Source organism: Rhinolophus ferrumequinum, chromosome 18 (genome assembly GCF_004115265.2).
Source record: "Rhinolophus ferrumequinum isolate MPI-CBG mRhiFer1 chromosome 18, mRhiFer1_v1.p, whole genome shotgun sequence".
Lineage (NCBI taxonomy): Eukaryota > Metazoa > Chordata > Mammalia > Chiroptera > Rhinolophidae > Rhinolophus > Rhinolophus ferrumequinum.
In genome coordinates, this window is record NC_046301.1 from 18,306,233 (window position 1) to 18,325,604 (window position 19,372).

The 19,372-nt window shown below is 37.0% G+C and overlaps 1 protein-coding gene across 3 annotated transcripts in view; it reads left to right on the forward strand.

Annotated features, from left to right (window-relative positions):
• The window catches only part of HHIP (hedgehog interacting protein), an 86,827-nt gene that overhangs the window by 37,903 nt on the left and 29,552 nt on the right, over nucleotides 1–19,372 (forward strand). For all 3 annotated transcript variants that reach the window (XM_033134638.1, XM_033134641.1, XM_033134640.1), the window contains exons 5-7: nucleotides 17,618–17,769; nucleotides 18,162–18,335; nucleotides 18,994–19,137. In XM_033134638.1, coding sequence (XP_032990529.1) covers nucleotides 17,618–17,769; nucleotides 18,162–18,335; nucleotides 18,994–19,137 — 470 coding nt within the window. The remainder of the gene's footprint in view (nucleotides 1–17,617; nucleotides 17,770–18,161; nucleotides 18,336–18,993; nucleotides 19,138–19,372) is intronic.

Genomic DNA, 19,372 nt, shown 5'->3' on the forward strand with positions numbered 1-19,372 from the left:
TTTGGCCTCGAGCAATGTGAATTGTAAGTGTGGCTTGCTAGAAAGGCTTCATTTGATACTGGTTGACAGAGTGTCCTCCTATAGAATTAATTGGAAAAATTCCAGGTAGCCAACAGATGAAAATACATTACATATGCAAATCTTGGGGGAAAGGCTCACCTTTGGTGAGATAGGCCTTTTCCTATCCTGGATGAGTGGGAAGTTTGATTTTTTTCCTGCAGAAACAAACTGGGAGTCTAAATATTACAACTTATGGAGAAGGGTTATGTCCTTCTAATGTATTTGAAGAAACCTGAGGCTCTTTTGTTCTTTTGCTTTCCCAAGTCCACTCCCATACTCCAAAAGACACATGCCATGGGGAGCATGTTAAATGTCAAAGAAACTGCAAATAGGTAGACGTTACTTAACTCTGCCAGATGAAACAGTTGCAGAATGGGAAAATGAGGAAGTGCATCATCTAAGAAGTTACATGGAAGAATGGAAGAGTTGAGAATTCATTCTCATTACACAAAATTCAATTCTCCTGTGTCTCCCATCTGCGCAAGTTGTAATTACTGACAAATTGGATGTGGATAAGGGCCATGGATGTTTCATGGGTTTAAAGTGGGAGCACCAAACACTATATAAATGTCATTGGAGCACTCATGTCTCTAACAAGTTTGGTGTGTAATGTCATTTAGGGCCCATCCCATACCAGTAGGGAAATGTCATTCAGGAGCTGGTTTTAGATACTGAAACCATTTCAGTGACAAATACCTTCCAAAGAGTTTGGGTTGCAAAAATGAAAAAAATCTTTACCTACATTACTGGATTAGGTCATACAATTGTCTCAGTCCATAGTGTTTAAGCTACACCTGCACTCATGAGATTTACAAAGACAGTTTGACTTCAGAGGGCTTTTATTAATGTATTTTATTTCACCCAGAAGGTGTTCTTTATAATAAACAGGAAGCCTCACTAAACATGACCCAAAGTTTAAGCAATGGAAAGGCACATAGATGATGTCGTACATTATAAATATTTTTTGTACTTGCTAGTTTATTTCTAAGGAAATTATGAGAATGACATCATAATGATGACCGACTTTTATTAGTGTTTTTGCTCTACAGCTCTAAGCAAATAGTTATGAAGAAAAACAAATTATCTAGCGTTATCCCTTTCTACATTACCTGGTCTTTTCTAGTGACAGTAATCCTAGGAAGTAATTCTGGGACTATCGTATTATCATTAGTTTTCTTTTACACGTTTATCATGAAAAACAACATGGTACTAAAGCACAAAATTTCTTAAAATTCATAATGGGAAATAATGACCTCTTATTTTTGTCTGAACTACTGCCTGGATTCGCCTACAACTCAAACAACAATTTTAGACTAATATTTTATAGTGCATCACTTCTTGCTATCAGAGGAAGGCTTTTTTCGCAACTGTTTATTGTATATTTTGGCAATATGCTCCTTTGTTCTACTCATGCCAAGTAGAAGTCATTAACATTCTATTTTTACTGAAGCTTTACTCTAGTGCCTTTTCTAAATTAATCCTTTTAAATGACTGACTTGATAAAATTGAGCCTCAGAAGACTGTGGGGTGAAGAGATACATAATACAGGAGATGGAACTATAAGTCTTATAGTCTTTTATTCATACGCCGAACAAATATTTGAGTGCCTATGAGGGGTCAGCCATTGGGCTAAGTGTTAGGATATAGTCAAAGAATACTAAGACTCGATTTCCATAGAAAAATTTCTTCTTTATGGGGTAGGAAAACTGGTAGGGACAATCAATGCAAAAATGATATGTAGTGGTGTGGTGTCCTGGCAATTTCGTAGAAAGTGTTAGGAAGAAAAGAAAGAGGTGGGCTGAACTCAAGTCAGCGAAGACTGCAAAAGAGCTGAAGCTTGGTCTTAAAAGATCAGTACGTTCTTCCAGAGCAATTCGATGGGGATCCAGAAGGAATAACCAAGTGTAAAGGCATCATGAGGATGTGAAACTAGGGAGCATCGAAGTTGATTGTGGTGGGAATAACGAGAACATGAGATAGAATGGCAGAAGTTGAGGCTGGAAAAAGAGGTTAGGGTCATCTTGTGAAGGGTCTTGTGTTCCCTGTTTAAGCCTTCGGATTTATTTTTTAGGTGATGAAAGTCAGAAAGTTTTGTTTTGTTGTTGTTTTAAGGAGGCAATGTAGAATAATCAGATTTGCTTTTTTACACTCTGTGTTGAAGGAAGTGGGGTAAGGCTCTTATTGTCAGACACAGCCAAAAGAAACAAAAAACTCTTGTAGCCAAAGAAGAAAAAGGAGCTGTTCTTTGTGTTGTCCGTGGTTTTCTTACCTCCATTTAGATTTATATCAGGAAATTACTTGATTCAAAGAAAACTTAGCTTTATCTATGTTCTAACCAGTTCAACAACAATGGATGCTAAGGTCACTCCAGAATTAATAAGGGCAGTTGTCTCAGGCCCTTTCCTGGAATGATGTGTGGTTCTATACAAAATAATATTTTATTGTATATTTGAGGGTTCTACAAAAAATTTTACATGTATCTGTGATAGTCTACTGCTTATCACACATTGGGGAGCTTGCCAATTTTCCAATTAAAAAAAGTAACTTTTGAAATCATTTTTACAATAATAAAATAGGGGTTGCCAGATACCTGGATTTCTAATATCCACATGGATATGGCTTTACATTTTGGTTATAAGTGTAACAAAAAAAGTCCTTAAAAAGTTTTATATCATGCATATTAATTTTGATAGGTAATTTTACATTTCCTGATTCCCTAGTTCCCGCTATCCAAGCTTAATAGGTGTAACATAAAAGCCAATATATATTGCACCTGGAAATATTTAAGAAAGAGTGAAACAAGGCAGTTTGTTGATACTGCTGATATTTGTGTTCGTAATTAGGCTGATGAATTGTTGCTTCTAGAATTTTGCTTCGTTAACCATACGATGATTCTTGAAATATCTCTGTAGTTTTTGCTAATGTGTTTGTGTTTATATTTTCTTTTTTATATTCACACATTATGTATAAATACAAACATAAGTATCTTTGTTTATTTTCATAACTAAATAAGTATATACAAATTTAGATTTCATATAGAAAAAGGCCTTTTTAAATTGGTTCCTTTGATTTCAAACATACAAATATACAGTGAAACAAGCTGCTTTACTGCAAATGTCACACACAAGACTAAGTGCCATCAGTGATGCCCCTTCTAAGACCCTCACCCCTAAAGTCACTTTGTCATACATGCCATGAGGAAAACAATCAAAGATTTATCCAACTATAGTTTTCCACTCAATACCATCAAAATGGGGAAAAAAATACAGTTTTCCCTATCAAGATTAAAAAAATGTCAGTGCTTAGGAGGAATAATTGAATTATCCTTTCTGTTAGAGCTGACTTTATACATTTCAAGAGAGGCATTAATCAATAAATGAACAAATGATTACTCGTCCCTCCGGATAATTTTAAACTCCCCATTCTTCCTTATATTTGAGGATAGCACGCCTACCGTCCACTGTCACGTACATAAACTACAAGCCCGTCCCTCTGCCCTTCACCACGAAAAGGAAAGAGCTGATTAGGGAACTGCTAATCTGTGCCAGCCGAGTGTTAGTAATTGAAAATGTTTGCTTTGTGTATTTTTCATTAAAAAAGAAACCTTATGAAGTAGAAATTATGATTCATTTACAGTAGAAGAAACCTGAAGCCAAGGGTGCTGTATTCCCCAAAGTCAAACAGTGTGTAAGTCCCAAAGCAAGGATTCAAAGCCAGCTCTGGTATTCTGGAACTCACATTTGTTCCACTCTATTAACACGCACCCCTAGAGTCCTAACACTCTCCACGGAGAACAAGTATACGTCCTTTTGTACTCTTCCCCGACATTTCTCTTTCCCCAGAAGATCACACTCAAAAAGAGTCTCTCTGGGAGATGCTAGTCTCTCTTTCCTTGTGATTCTCTTCCCTCTCACTCTCTGGCCCCTTGAAGGCTCAGCTTGAATGTGCATCGTCACAGAGGCCTTCCCCGATCCCGGGTCTAAATTAGATTCCGCCTGATAGGCTTTCCCACACACTCTGTTCTTTTATTTTATAGTCTTCTTCACAATTTAATTCTGTATTTATTTGTAGGCTTACTTGTTTAAAGTCTTTTTCCCCAACCAGAATACATTAGCCCGGCCATGGCATACAAGAATAATGGCTAATTTCTGTTGTGTACCAACAGTGCGTCAAGGCCCACTCTGCACTCTGTCCATTAACTACTTCACAACAACCTACGAGATAAAAAAATGTCCCCTATTTTGAGGATGACAAAACTGAGATGCAGAGACTAAGTCACTTTCCTATGTCCAAAAGCTAAGTGGAGGAGGCGAGTTGCAAACCTAGGCAATCGAAACCCGCGAGCCAACATTCTGAAACGCAAGTAAGCAGGAATTTGGTGCACAATGACACGGAAGCAACTGGCTTACCATAGTTGCCCCCTGATGACTGAGTGGAGTGCTGGAATCTGAGAGTGAGAGCTGTGCAGTGAGCGAGGATAAATGGTAATGACGTTATAGATGCTGAAGACAGTGGGTACTGGCAGTCAGGAGAGTGGAACCTTTATAAACACTTCAAATGTCCTAGGATTTAGAACCAGGAATTTGCCTCTACAGCGTGATTCTGAAAATTCAAATGGGAAGTATTAACGTGCTATCGATTTGTCCAAATTGCTATACACGTTAAATTATGACCCTATTAGAAAACAGATCTGTCTTTCATTGTTTGGCTCTTCCCTGAGTTAACTAAGGACACAATCTCATGCAATTTGAATATCAGAAATTCCCCAAATTCTGACTTTTGGTCCAAACTTATATTATTCCTTATTATTTAAAGTAAATTTTCCATTATATTAAGAATTACAAGGAACACAGCATCCTTTGCATTGAAAATACCTATTGGTGAAATTTCCATGGAAAAGGTGAACAGTCAGACACTGTCCTCCTTCCAATAAATCTTCATATATTTAAGGCCAGTTATATGTACTCAGACTTTTTTTTTTTAAACTTAAGAAATCCAAGCCCACCCTTTAGTCTTTCTTCATAAATCCTACTCTGATTTTATAATTACTTTCCTACCTTTAATATGGACTTCAGATGTTTCAGATGTCTATAATATATAGTTCTTATATTTATTTCACCTTAATGGAATAGTATCATACATGGAACTGCAAAAACTTCACGTTTTAAATTTTATATAATTTAATAATAAAGATGCATTTTTCATAAATATAGATTAATTGCTTTTATTCAGAATTAGTATAAATATGTAATATACCAAACATCAAAAAGAGTTGCTTAATTTGGATATCTGAGGCACAGCCAATGTTTTCTAAATGTTGGTTTGTAACTGTTATTTTGAAATAAGAATGATTTTTTAATGTAAAACTGGATGTTTAGACTGATCGTGTTTTTAGTCTTAGTGTTGCTGTGTTGCTAGAATTCAGTTGATCATTTTGTAAAATAGTGATTAATGAAAATACCAAAGATGCACAGAATTTGATTTTGCTATTTTGGTAAATTGCAAGTTTAATTGACATATAAATCATGTAAACACAAACTACTCAGAGAATAATTTTAAAAGTACCACAATTTTTATATGACCTTGAAGTTCCAGCAATCTATTGCATAACTTCTCAAGAGAAGTCAAATAGAGGAAACCTCATATTTTCTTAAATTTATTAGTGCTTCTTGGTGGTCTAAACTGTTGGGGTTTTTTTTTCAAGGTTTCTTTTCAAAGCAATAATCTTAATTGTTTAATGTTTGTTCTCATATAAGTCAATTTGAGTTCTTTAGAGTAACAATAGGAAATACATAGTAAAGAGCAATGAAACCTGACTTGGAAACTCAAGTATACTAGTGTTATATTTCTGTATAATGATGTGAAGATAATGCTTTTAGCTGCATGACCACCATATTAGCCACACATCATAAAAAACAAACTTTATAAAAGCAAGAGGTCAAATTCATTAAAAACAATTTTGTTCCCTTTGCTATAGTTAAGCATTTATCTTTAATATTGTAATCTTTCTTTCATTGGAAGGACCCTGAATCTTCTATTTTCTGACAGGAGAAAAAATTATTTTTCAAAGTACAAAGGTATAAATCAGATGAAACTCTCAAGGAAACAGGCTTTAAATTTTGGGCTTTAATCTTTAAAACAAAATGGTCAGACTTTATGCCTCACATATTTTAGCTTTCAAGATGGTAAATGAATTATGAGTCCATTTTATTTCCTTAGCTTTTAATATAAAAATTGAATATTCCTAATAATTCCATTAAAATTTTACTTTTATTCTTATAAAAGTTAATCGTCCTTACATTCATAACTTTTATTAATAAACTATGAACAATGATTTTTCTTGATTATAGACCAGTTGGTTCTAGGAAAGCTATTTCCAAGCTGCAAGACAATAAGACAGCTACTTCTTCTTCTTACTCATCAAGTAAAACAAATTTGGGGGATTTGAAGAAGTTATTGATGCATTTTTAAGTTGTCCTCCTTGTTCCAAAGGAATCACTTGCTTTTCTAACAAGGTTTGCCCCATATTTGTCAATTTAATAATTTTTAAAAAGTATTTCAAGAAGGATCCTAAGAAGGAAATCCTTAAGAGAGTGAAAAAAGGAAAAATTGAAAATCCCCAAACATAAATAAATATTTCTTTTGTTCTGTAGCATCATCTAATCTTTGGGGCTCTTTATATAAACATATGTATTTTTTAATGATGTGCATTTTTTTACACACTTCTGGAACAATCTTATATACTTCCTTAGTTTTTAATTGGATATCCAAACTTGAATCTAAACTCAGTAACTTACTTACATAAATATGTGTTATATTAGTCAATATTGCTCAGAGGTAATTTTCACGACTGTTTGCTAATATCAAAAAAATTCATATTTTTCTGTCATAAATCGTGGAAGTGCTTGTTTACATAGAGTTTGGGGTAGGGAGAAAATATCATCGTGATTTGCCATCAGTATTATTAGAGAACACAGAAATGTTGGGGTTGATTTGTTCCTATCACCCCTTTTTGATGTTTACTAAAGAGATTATATTTGACTTTAGAGTATACAACACTATATAATGTTTTAACTTAAAAAAAAAAAAGATAATATTGCTGCAGTAGCCAAGTATGTATGTTTCAACTCTAGAATAAAAATTCAGATTACCTCAAGTCTTGCAAATCATTCATTAATAGCTATTGGTAACACATACCATCTAAATCTCCCAAAGAGATATAGACAGAACTTAATCAAAACTATGTGATGAGTCCGGTGCTAAATATAGGTATAAATGTGCCTTTCCAGGCCTGCAATTTTCTGAAATCCAAAAGTTCTTTGGATGCTAGGCAGCAAGATAATACTTCTACATAATTTAAATGCATTCTTCATACAATTAAAATGTAGGACTACATATTCTCTACTTCTAAATCACATTCCCTTCCAAAATCTTATTTTTATCAATCAATTAAATTTAAGGATGGCTCTTTCCTCTCTGCCTTTTGTAATAGCCACATCTTCAGCTCAAATGCCATATTGGAATTTATAGACTATCTTTACTTCCAGTGCTTTCTTTAATGATCCGAGCAACCTTCTGAGAGGGAGGAAAGATATTTACCATGGAGTTTTCATTTGCTTCTCACCCCCACTAAGGAACCAAGTAAACTCCTTGAAAGGATTGTTAGGTGTTCTGTTCTGTTTTTTTTTTTTTTTTTGGTGGTATGCTAGTTTTTATGTGTGTGTCATCTAAAACTCCAGGAACAAAAGACCTTTTCCCTCATGTTTAATTAATAATTTATTTATTTATCTTAAACTTCTGTTTAATTCACATAACTAGTTGGGTGCTTCACGTTGAAAGGAAGAGATAGGACAAAAATTTTAAAACAGGAGGAAAAAAAGCACAATAATAATGGAGAGAAAGAATCTGAAAGGTTTGAAGGAGAATAGAAATACTCTACAATGGCAGTCATGGGCCTGCGAGAGCTAATTGTGCTTGTCTCTTGACATAGCACAGTCAGTGACATCAAGTTGCCAATTTGAAAGTGGCCATGGTGAGAGTATTTACACTATGGAAATGTACACAAATCAGGACTTTTTTTTTTCCCAGATAGTCAGTTTATCAGCACATTGCCCTAAAACCTCAATTAACCTTTGCGTTAAAATAACTGAGGTATGAGCTTCAATACATCTCATGTAAGTTAAGATAACATACAGAAGTTAAAATAGCTGAGATGTAGGCTTCATTTCATTCCCCTGTAGAGCTTTGTAAACCTAAGGAAGACAGTTTCAGTACTGCCTCAGTTCATGAACAATAGGTACTGATGATAGAATACAATCTGTTCTTTGTTCATTTTCTTCATTTAGGAATATTTGGTGGGGTGATGCAACAATAGTTTTTATTATATGTCCTCCAATCACAGACAATCTCTGCTTTGCCATTTCTGGTTGTGTATTTTGAGCGAGTTACTCATATCCACTATCCAGAAAATACGGATAATATAAAAATATTAGGTTGGTGCAAGAGTAATTGGAGTTTAAAAGGTTAAAACTAATTGTAAAAACCACAATTACTTTTGCACCAACCAAATAGCATGAAACTCTAGAGTTGTTGTAAAGTTTAAGAACATAATGCTTGCAAATTACTTAGCATCATCTCTGGCACATAGTAAGAGCTCACTACGTTACCTTTTATGACAAGGCTTCTACTACAGGTGAGATCTTCTGTAAGACACCACAAATACCAACATGAGGTCCCTGCCTTCAAGAAGCTTACAGTCTAGTGGAATTGATCTAGCTCTTCATTTACATAGCTGAGATTTTGCTATGTCTAAACATGTATCTGCCCAAAATTTTACCCTTTTACAATTCAGTCTGGAAATGGGTACTTTTTAAATTCTAAGGTTTAAGAAGTATTAAACCTGTAGGTTGTAATAGAAACGTTTAGTATAATTACCAACCTTTTCTTCATTGCCATTTTTATTCACTTTTAATTCCCATGAATGTTCTTGTAGTTTTTTTAAACCTTTCCTTTATTTTCATGTTGCCTAACCATATGAGCATAAGAGCTTTGCTTTCTGTAAGTGTTGCCAACTTTTCTATACATTTTCCTTCTTCAAAAATGTTTGGTGCTAGGATTTTGTTTTGGAGAAGAGTTTACACTTTTTGTAGTCTTATTATTTTATTACTTATTTCAAATAGACATTTCACAGTTTAATTGTATTGAAGCATCTTTTAGATAAGATGTGTTGGAGAACTGAACTTTGGACCACCACAGATATTGTTAATACTTGACACATATTAAGAGAAAAATAGTCCCTAATGTTCAAGTCATTCCCTGACATCATATTGAATTCCTTGGGCAGCTAACCTAACCTTGGAATCTAACAGCAGCTAACCACTGCCTGGACAAGGTAAAAGATACAAGTCAATCCATTATCTAATATGCCATACTGTACCAAATATCACAGTTCTAACAGGTAAAAAGCCTCGGGAAAGTAGAAATACGAAATTTAATTCCATTTGACAAATATAAAGTTTATATAAAATAAATCACGTACATACATACATAAACTATTGTAACCATAATCATTTTTACCTGAGTATGTATATATATTTTGCTCTATACCCATGAGATATCAAGAGAACATTAGTATATGGAATAAGCAGCAGCTAGGAAGCTACAAATTCTAGAAAATAACCACTTCTAGTATATTTCCTCTGTATAGGCCATAACTTAAAGCCGAATTTATTTTGTTTATGTTTGAAAAGGGGGCGGGGAGAGAATTGTTCAAGGAAGCCAGCGTGACTTTCAGATAGTTGGTCTCCATCTAGAATCTTTCATCCTCCCATTTGTACTTTTCTAGTCTTTACATGTCATTCGCTACTTCCAGAAGATAAAATGGACCATTCTAAACACAGATTTGACTTGGACTGATTGCTACATACCAGAAAATATATATTCTGAGACTCTTCCTAAAAATTCTGAATTGCTGGGTATCTTCTGCAGCTCTCAAGTTCATTTGAAGAAGGATACATTTCTCAGGGGAGTGTGGTGGAGGTGGGCTTGCGTCCTGCTAGCCTTTGAAACTTGTATGTACTTTCTTAGAGAACTGAAGCAATGGGTAAATACAATTAAGCAGAAATGAGGCTTTGAAGAGATGACCTGAGCCGTTACCAGGAAACCAGATAATAATTCAAGTTAAGTAACAGACTTATCTGAAAGTAAAAGCCAAATCTGGAAAAATACAGGACATTTTAAAGGGGAGAATTATTACTATAAGTGATAGGTCCTCGGTATATTGTGGCTGGTTTCATCCTCAGAGAAGAGCTAAGGTAAGAAAAGCCAAGAGTGAATAATCAAATGACACAAAATATTTTATTAAAATGTTAAGTTCCAAGGCAAGATTTGTATGAAAGGAAGACTTCTAAATTATTCCAAGTATTCTTTAACTTCAGTTGATCTGATCTCCTTCTCCCTAGAAAGGCGGACGGGCTAAGGAACCACTCAGGGTTTTGTTTTTACTTATTTATTGATAAAATCAGTAAAATCAGGTGTGTTTCCTGACACCAAATAAGAGGGTTTTTTCCTCTCACCAACCAGTTCTCCACCAATTGGGTCCAACAATTCCCTTCCATTCTGACGTTAACTATCAGGAGTTAGCCCAGACCCCACAGATTGTCTCCACTTCAGGCACCAGCCACAAATGGGGTGCCCCAGGTACCCACACTTCTGCCCAACTGACTATAAATTCAGGGTTTCCCAGAAGGCCCCCTTGGACTCAATAACTACTAGAACTCACAGAACTCAAGAAAGTGTTTTACTTATTATTACTGGTTTATTTTAAACGCTACAACTCAGGAACCCCAAATGGAAGCAACGCATACGGCGGGGTGGGTGAGGGAGACGCCGAGTGCCCATGCCTTCTTCAGGTGTGGCTGCGTCCCAGCATCTCAGTGTGTTGAACAGCCCAGAAGCTCTCCGACCCTCACTGTTTAGGATTTTCATGGAGGCTTCGTTACCTGGGTGTGGTTGATTACATCATTGGCCATTGGTGATTGAACTCCGCCTCTATTCCCTCTCCACTCCCAGCAGATTGAGGGGTGGAGGCTGAAAGTTTCAAGGCTCTAATCACATTTTTGGGTTCCTCTCGCTACCAACCCCCATTCTGAAGCTCTCTAGGGACCCACCAAGTGTCACCTCATTAGCATAAACTCCAGCAAGGCTGACAGGGTTCATTATGAATAATAAAAGACACTCCCATCACTCGGAAAATCCCATTGGTTTTAGGAGCTGTGTGCCAGGATCTGGGACAAAAACCAAATATATTGTTCATTCTGTCACAGAACCAAATCATGCAGCAACTCCCATAAGCTAACTGGAGATCCTCAGGGGACTGACTCCTCTTCTGAGACCAAATTAGACTTTGGAACTAGTGAAAAGCAACGCTTCTCATCTTTTCCAGGAGTTGTGAAGAAATTCATATTCTACAGTGTTTCACAACTTATGAGCAAAGCAAAATGATACAGTTTCATGAGCTTAAAATCCTCCAGTTAGTAGAACACAATTTTAAGTAATATTTAACTTTACTGTCTTTGCATCCTGTGATTAACACAGGAGCTTCGCTCTTGACTGAGTTCATATATGAAAGTATCACATGCCCACGTGTTACCTCTTCCTTCACCTTCTCCTTAATTCGGAAAGGTGCTTCCACTTCATTCTGAAGTAAATGCTTGTAATGACAGAGCTTGCCTTAGGTATATCCCTGTAACTTATAGGTGGACACCAGTCAACTCTTCCAGGTGCTCACTTGGCATGGCCAAGATGGTTCCAGTCACAAATGGATCCTTTTCTAAAATACAGATTACTATAGTCATGTGGTAGGCAGAATAACACCCCTCTCGGAAAGAAGTCCACTTCTGAATTTCCAGAATCTGTGAACACTGTTACCTTACATGGACGGCAAAGGGAAATTAAAATTGCAGTGGAATTAACATTGCCAAACAATCCGGGGAGATTTTTCTGGATAACCTGGGTGGGTTCCATGTCACTACAAATTCTGAAAAATGGAAGAGCATGCAGAGGAGGGCAGAAATGAGATATGCTATATGATAAAAATGCAACCATATAGCTGTGGCTGGCTTTGACGATGGAGGAAAGAAGACACAAAGCAAGGAATGCAAGTGGCTTCTAGAAGCTGGAAAAGGAAAGGAAATGGATCACCCCCAATACCCTTCAGAAAGGAACACAGCCTTGCCGACACATTTATTTTAGCCCAATGAGACCCATGTTGGACTCTATTTTAAGATAATAGATTTGCGTGGTTTCCAGCCACTAAGTTTGTGGTGATTTTTCACATCAGTAATAGAAAACTAATACAATCTGGTATTGTGTTTGAACTAATAATTCTAAAACAAACTTATTTCTCATTTCTGAACAGCAAAAGGTTCCAGTCTAAGAGAAACAAAGGTTTGCATGAGGAGGGGCTTATGTAAGTCTCCAAATCCTCATATTTCTTTCCTTATTTGTGCCAGCAAAATGTATTAATAAAGAATATGGTGACCTGCCTTATAATAAAAGTATATATTTTAGAGAGAATTAAAAATACCACTGCTCTGTTCTCATGTTAATTCTTAGAAGCTCTTTCATTATCAGGAGAACAACAATTCTACTAGAGGTCTTCATTCATATCTGTGTGCCTGTTTCATGTACATAAAATAAATTAGAAGATGGTCTTACTATTTGCAGAAACTGCCTAATGCTTCATGTAATTTAGCTTTCTTATAACCGAGCTTTTTTCTTTTCCTTGCCTATACTAATTAGCCTTTGTGTCAAGGTTACCCGGAATTTATTTATTACTCTGTTTAACACTTGTTCTTTGGGCCGTGCACATTTCCAATAGCATAGCATTGTTTAACCTCCCCCAAAGTCAGCCTCATAAAGAAGTGTGGTGGGAATGAAACAACTGAGAACTGCACTTTGTTATCTCTTTCTATGTATAAGCTCCTAAAGCAGGAATCGGTTTTTATTGAATGTCTTAGTCCTAGCACCCAGCATAATGCCTAACACATAGTAGGTATTCCTTAAGTATTTGTTGAATCAATATTAAATACAATTTTTTTGACAAGGCGTCACAAGGAATATCTTTCATTTAGTACTGCACTGTTTACTTGAATGTGTGTTTCATTGCTTTCTCAATACAACTGGGCTGATCGATACCTGCACTTGAAGCCAGTCACTCACCAAAAGGTCACTAAGAAAAACTACGTAAAAATGAGAAATTGTGCTTCCAGTTCAGTGCTACCCAGTCCTGTTTCCTAAAATATACAAGTCAGTATTCCCTGAAAAAGATTAAGGCAAACTTTAAGGAGGCCAGAAATCAGGAAAAATTAACTTTAACTACATTGGAAGTATGAAGGGAATTTTTTTTTCCAAAATAATATCATAATGACAGACCATGCCACAATTTCACTTAAAAAAGAAAAGAATGCTTTCCGTTACAATCATTTTGTGATTGATTACTTCTCCTTTTCACACACTAGATAACTTCGTTTTCTTCAAAGACCAGGAATACTTTTAGTCAGTTGGTTAGAACTTTGTTCTGCTCCCCAGAGAAAAGTACATACCCCCAAACTATAAGACTAGATCTGACCTTGCACTTATATTAAAGTCATCAGTACTCTTTGGGGGTTTTGCCTCTTTTCTGCTGACCCCGTGAAATTGCTCCTGAGAGCTGAATGATAATTGAGTGGCAGCATACTTCTTGAGTCCTTAAAGGTGGAAGGGTGATGGTTTACTCTGAAATCTCAAGGTTCCAAAGTGTATAGGGACATTATTTTCAAATCACCCACGAGATTTTGAGAAGGCATCTGTGCTGGCTGTGGGGCTGTCTAGAAGTTGATGTGGTACTGGGAGGGCTGAGCAAAGAGGGCGGGCGCGTCTCCTGGGAGACGCTGATGCTCAGGCGAGCAAGGCTTCAGTGAGCTTAAAAAAAAGCACGACCTGGACAGAGGAAACCCTAATGTATTTGTACGCGACTTGCCACCGTTTGGTTCTAGCAGTGATTGCATTCCTAGAAGCACAACGTATGCTTGGAGCGTTCAGTGTGAATAATGATGCACAAAGTATAATGTGCATATTTGGACAGATTGCTGCTTTTCACATGGGTAAGGATAAACATTCTGGACACTGGTTAACAGTTTTCAAAAGTATAATGTTAGAAATCAGAGTCTTTTTGAAAAGCACGGCTCCCTGCACCCCGAATCTTCCACTTGCCATTCTATTAATGTCTTTTTCTCCGTTTTTAGTATCCTGGCTGAACTAATCCCTAGAGGTTCATTCTCTCCAGATGCTCATGAGAAATAGTTCAATAACTTGACATTTCTGGAAGGAGGGCATGATTTTAATTCCGTAAAACTACACATAATACGGGGAAGGCATGGGAAGGCATCAGAAGAGAATCAGTCAAATTGGCAGAGGGCTTTCTGTGAGCAGGGGAGAGCTGGTCTGCTGGCCAGTCCTGCCTCCAGGCACCAAGGCCCAGGCTCAAGGAACATCCCGGTGGTGAGACTGTAGTCGCAGCAGCCACAGGAGGCAGCCTGGAGGCCTCAAACGTCTGGTGGTGTTTCTGGGGTTGTGGCCTCTGAACCTGGTCCAAAGGTCAACCTCCAAGAAGCCCAATCAATGTACTTCTCCATATAGATCGTGAAAAATGACCCCGACCTCAAAGATAGGTTTGCATTGGAGAGGTAAATGATGATTTGTCAGTAACATACTTTAAACAGACAGCATCACTCTGAATGCTTATTCAAGTGAAACGTGAGCCTGTGAATACTTTCGTCTCCCAACAACAGCAGCATATCCCGCCTTGCCAATCTCTGAACCTTCAGGAGTTGTGTTATACTATGTAATTTAAAAAGCTAATTTTAAGATACACTCTAGGGTATTTATGTAATGCATTCAATTTTTTCATTAATATAGTTATGAAAGTATTTCTTTGAAATAAGAGTAATTAGTCATATTTCTAAACCAACCAGGACACTACTTTTCATCTGATGTTGACTTAAAAAAATATGAAATCCTATGTAATGATTAAACAAGTGTAAAAAGAAACAACAAGAAATAGATATACATATGTATGTATATGATATAGACATGCATATTTGGAGAAAAATGCTAACCAGTAGTGATTTTGGGTAAAGGATATATGGAACCTCTTTATACTGTTCTACAATTTTTCTGTAAGGTTGAAATTATTCTTTTAAATGTACACAAATAATATCCTGCATATAAAAATTATGAAATCATATGTAATGATTAAACAAATGTAAATCCTATAACCTGAAAATATCAAAACTACTGACATTTTTTAAATTGCTTTCTTGATTTATTTTCTTGTCATTCAAATGTCTCATTCTGTTTCCACATTTGGCACTTTAATAAATGCCAATGTCGTCCCCAAATTCATTCATGTGATAGGAGAATCCTAAAGTGAGCAATTGTCTTCTATCACTTATGGATTTGTGTAAATCTCTGTTCCCATCAGTCTTTCTACAGTGCATGGATTCTCCATTTCTAATTCCCGAAAAGCAACCAACACAAGTTTAAACCATGTTGCTATCTAACTCAAATTGTATTTCAGAGGATTTGCTTAAAAACTACAAAAGAGCTCCTTTCAACAAAAGCTTCTCATGGTGGAGCACAAACATGTGTGAAGGGGGCGTGCAGTACTTCCCCTGCACTTATAGCTTTAGAGGGAGATCTATGTGGAAGAGGAATTAATTACAAACTAAATCCACCCCTAGGCCTCTGTATATACGTCCATCCAGGAGATGAAAATGTGCGGTGGCTTTTCTACCATCGAATCTTAGTTATACATCCCAGCTTTCAATGTTTCATGAGAAAGGCAGGAAATACTTGCTTAATGAAGATGTAAGAAGAAAAACAGCAACATCCAGTCAATATGAAAATCATCGTAACAGGATGATCTGAAAAATAGAGGCCCATTCATAAATCATAGTCATCAGAGCCTTACCCTTCACTGAGATGGTTCTTTTGGCTAATATTAAGCATATTGTGTTATGCAAATAAAGAAGTTGACTTTTTTGACATTTGAATAATGATTTGCATTATTTGCATTGATTTTCTTATTTATACACTCTTCAAGTTTGGATGTTCCCACTTTGGATGGCACGTATCTAAAAGCAGTTTTTCTCTAACCCAGCCAATCAATCAGTGTTTATTGAAAGTGAGCTTTTATGCCTCAAACTTGAAGTTCTCAAATCCACGTAGAACACCAAACTATTAATAGTTTTATGCTTTGCTAGTAGCACATGCTATTCTGGGGACCGAAGCACGAGAGTCCTGCCATTACTGAGCATCACCTTGTGAAGAAGTTGCACTATTAGAGACGTTTCCCCTCCTCTTCTAAGGAGTAGGTTACAGCTTTTTGCCATAGGAGATGTGTTGTTGAATGAAACAGTGTGTATCAGATGATGTCCTAGCAGGCGTTGCCGCGTTCAATTTCATGTCACGTTTTTCACCATTGTAGATAACTGACTCCTCAGACTACAGAGAAAGTGGTCACTGGTTTCCTAGAATATGAATTTAAGTCTCTGATCTAGATAATTTTGGATACTGTGATTTCATTAGAGAAACTCCTATGCTTCTGGGATAAAACAAATGCTAAGACCATATAGAGTTTCCAGCTGAATTAGCAGAAAATAAAGATAAAATGCCTTTCTATTTAAGAACATGATGATGTTTTAATTGTTACAGCATTTGGCATGCCTAATGTACACAATCCTTGACATTCATATAATAACAAAAGAAAGTTGTTTGGGATTTTTCTTTTATTTCCTAGTGTCCCCTTTCCTCTCTAGGATTTCTTCCACCCCCCATCTCAGCCCTGGCTTTTAGCTCTTCTCCCATTTCCCCTTCCTTCTATAAAGAAAAACTCTACGCAGGAAAGGGATACAAGTAAAAATACCTCATTTCTATGTAGATAGGCCAATGCTGCTTATTACTTAGCTATGATGAACAGACCACCATCGTTGTGACAACTGATGTAGATGCCTCCAGGGTAAAACAAAGGTTTACATATTACACAAGCAATTTAACTGTTTTCTAAACATATTGCCAAGACAGTGGGAGTTGGCAGCCCACACTGTGTTTTAGGTTTTGGAGATTTGGATTAGAAGTGACTGCTGATTATGAACCTTTTTATTTATCTTCTATGGACTACGAGCAACCTAGTAACCCAGCAGAGAATTCTTCACAGCACTTAAACTTGTCTTCCTAGCTTCCCAAGATTACGTACACAAATCACTTGACAAAAGTGGTGGAAGGGTCTTGTGCATAGATAACCACACAAGACAATTGGCTTGTTCTAACCCTTAAAGAGTTCCGCAAAGTGAAATGTTTTATAATCCTTTTCTGTGCAGTAGGCAAGGAAGAAAAGAAAAGAGTTTGGGCAAAGATTATCCAGAAGAAAGAAAGAGACTCTTTTGGGGTTCCAGTTGAAACACAATAAAGAACATAATTAACTTCGCAATTCTTTGTGTTTTTTATTTGACTGCAGGGAGGAGATGAAAGAGGACTGCTAAGCCTTGCATTCCATCCCAATTACAAGAAAAATGGAAAGCTCTATGTGTCTTATACCACCAACCAAGAACGGTGGGCTATCGGGCCTCATGACCACATTCTCAGAGTTGTGGAGTACACAGTATCCAGGTATCACTGAAACGCGTGGAGACACAAATATTTTTAAATCTTATTTTCTCTGTATCTCTTCATAATTTTTGTTGTTGTTGTTTAGAAGTTACAAATAAACAGCCATAAAGTGGCTATGATTAAACCATAATCTCCGTCTTGTTTAAAAGCCCATGTGGGGAAAATGATATCTTTGGGACTTTTCCTCAGTTCTCTTTTAACTGAAATGCTACTTCTGAAACTTAGAAAAATCACATAATTTTCTGGCAATTTTTATCAGCCCCATGGCAAGTATGTGTTTCCTTATTTAGAGGCCATGTGTGTACTATTCCCTATGTGTGTACTATTTACTCTCTAGATGGATTACCTTACATCTTTAACAATCATGGTATTGTTTCCCCTCAACCATGTAGAAAAAACCCCCATCAGATTGATTTGAGGACTGCCAGAGTGTTTCTCGAGGTTGCGGAACTCCACAGAAAGCATCTCGGAGGACAGCTGCTCTTCGGCCCGGATGGCTTCCTGTACATCATTCTCGGTGACGGGATGATCACGCTGGATGACATGGAAGAGATGGACGGATTAAGGTAAAAAAAAAAAAAAAAAAAAAAAAAACAACAAAAACAGGTTCCTCTTGATGTTAAAAAGTTTTAAGTGCAAGGAAAAGGGATCAGATCCAGTGAGTGAAAAAGTCATTGAATTAAATCACGCCGATTAAATATTTAACTTTGTTTATCAATGTCTGCATTTATAAAATGAAGAGGAATCCAATCATATGCTGATGTAATGTTTTTGAAAGTCGCTATACCGAGATGTCCTAAAACAAGCTGCTGCTGTGTAGTTTGGGCTACACACAGCCCTGAGAAGCAAGCAACCCCTCTTCCCCTGTGTAGCTGCCCTGCAATCCATGCAGCTTTCCACACTCTGCGTAATGGGCTAACATACTCCAGTGGACCTTCATCGAGGACATAAAATACATGGCTTGGCAAAAAATTAAGAGGACAGATGCACACAGCAGTACCCTACTGATGCTGTAGTCTTCGGCCACCGTCCAGCTGTGGCTTGGTGCTGCCACTTGACTGAAAGCAAACTGGCCCTCGTTTCATTTCCCACCATATGGAATTTGGAACCTGAACAATTTTGTCTCAAATAGGAGGGTGATCCACAGAGCAACCTCCCTGCATTTAGTTTAGGAGTAATGCAAACAAAACCACAAAGCACTTATGTCATCCTCCACTTTCTCAGTGATTTCACAGGTTCGGTGCTCCGGCTGGACGTGGACACTGATATGTGCAATGTGCCGTATTCCATCCCGAGGAGCAATCCGCACTTCAACAGCACCAACCAGCCTCCCGAAGTGTTTGCCCACGGCCTCCACGATCCAGGCAGGTGAGAACACCAGCCTGCCCCCTCACCTGCTGGAAAGTCACACTGAGATTCAGGGACTGGGAAAAGAAAGACGGGTCCAGCCAAGAGTGGTGTGCAAGTTTGTGCCTCTAAAAATCACACTGGCTTATGCTCCAAGTCAGTAGTTAGCACTCACTTCTGTTAACGCGTGATGCAGATTTAGAAGGCAAATTAGACATGGAAAAGGACAAATTCATAGAGAAAAATCTCCTGAAAG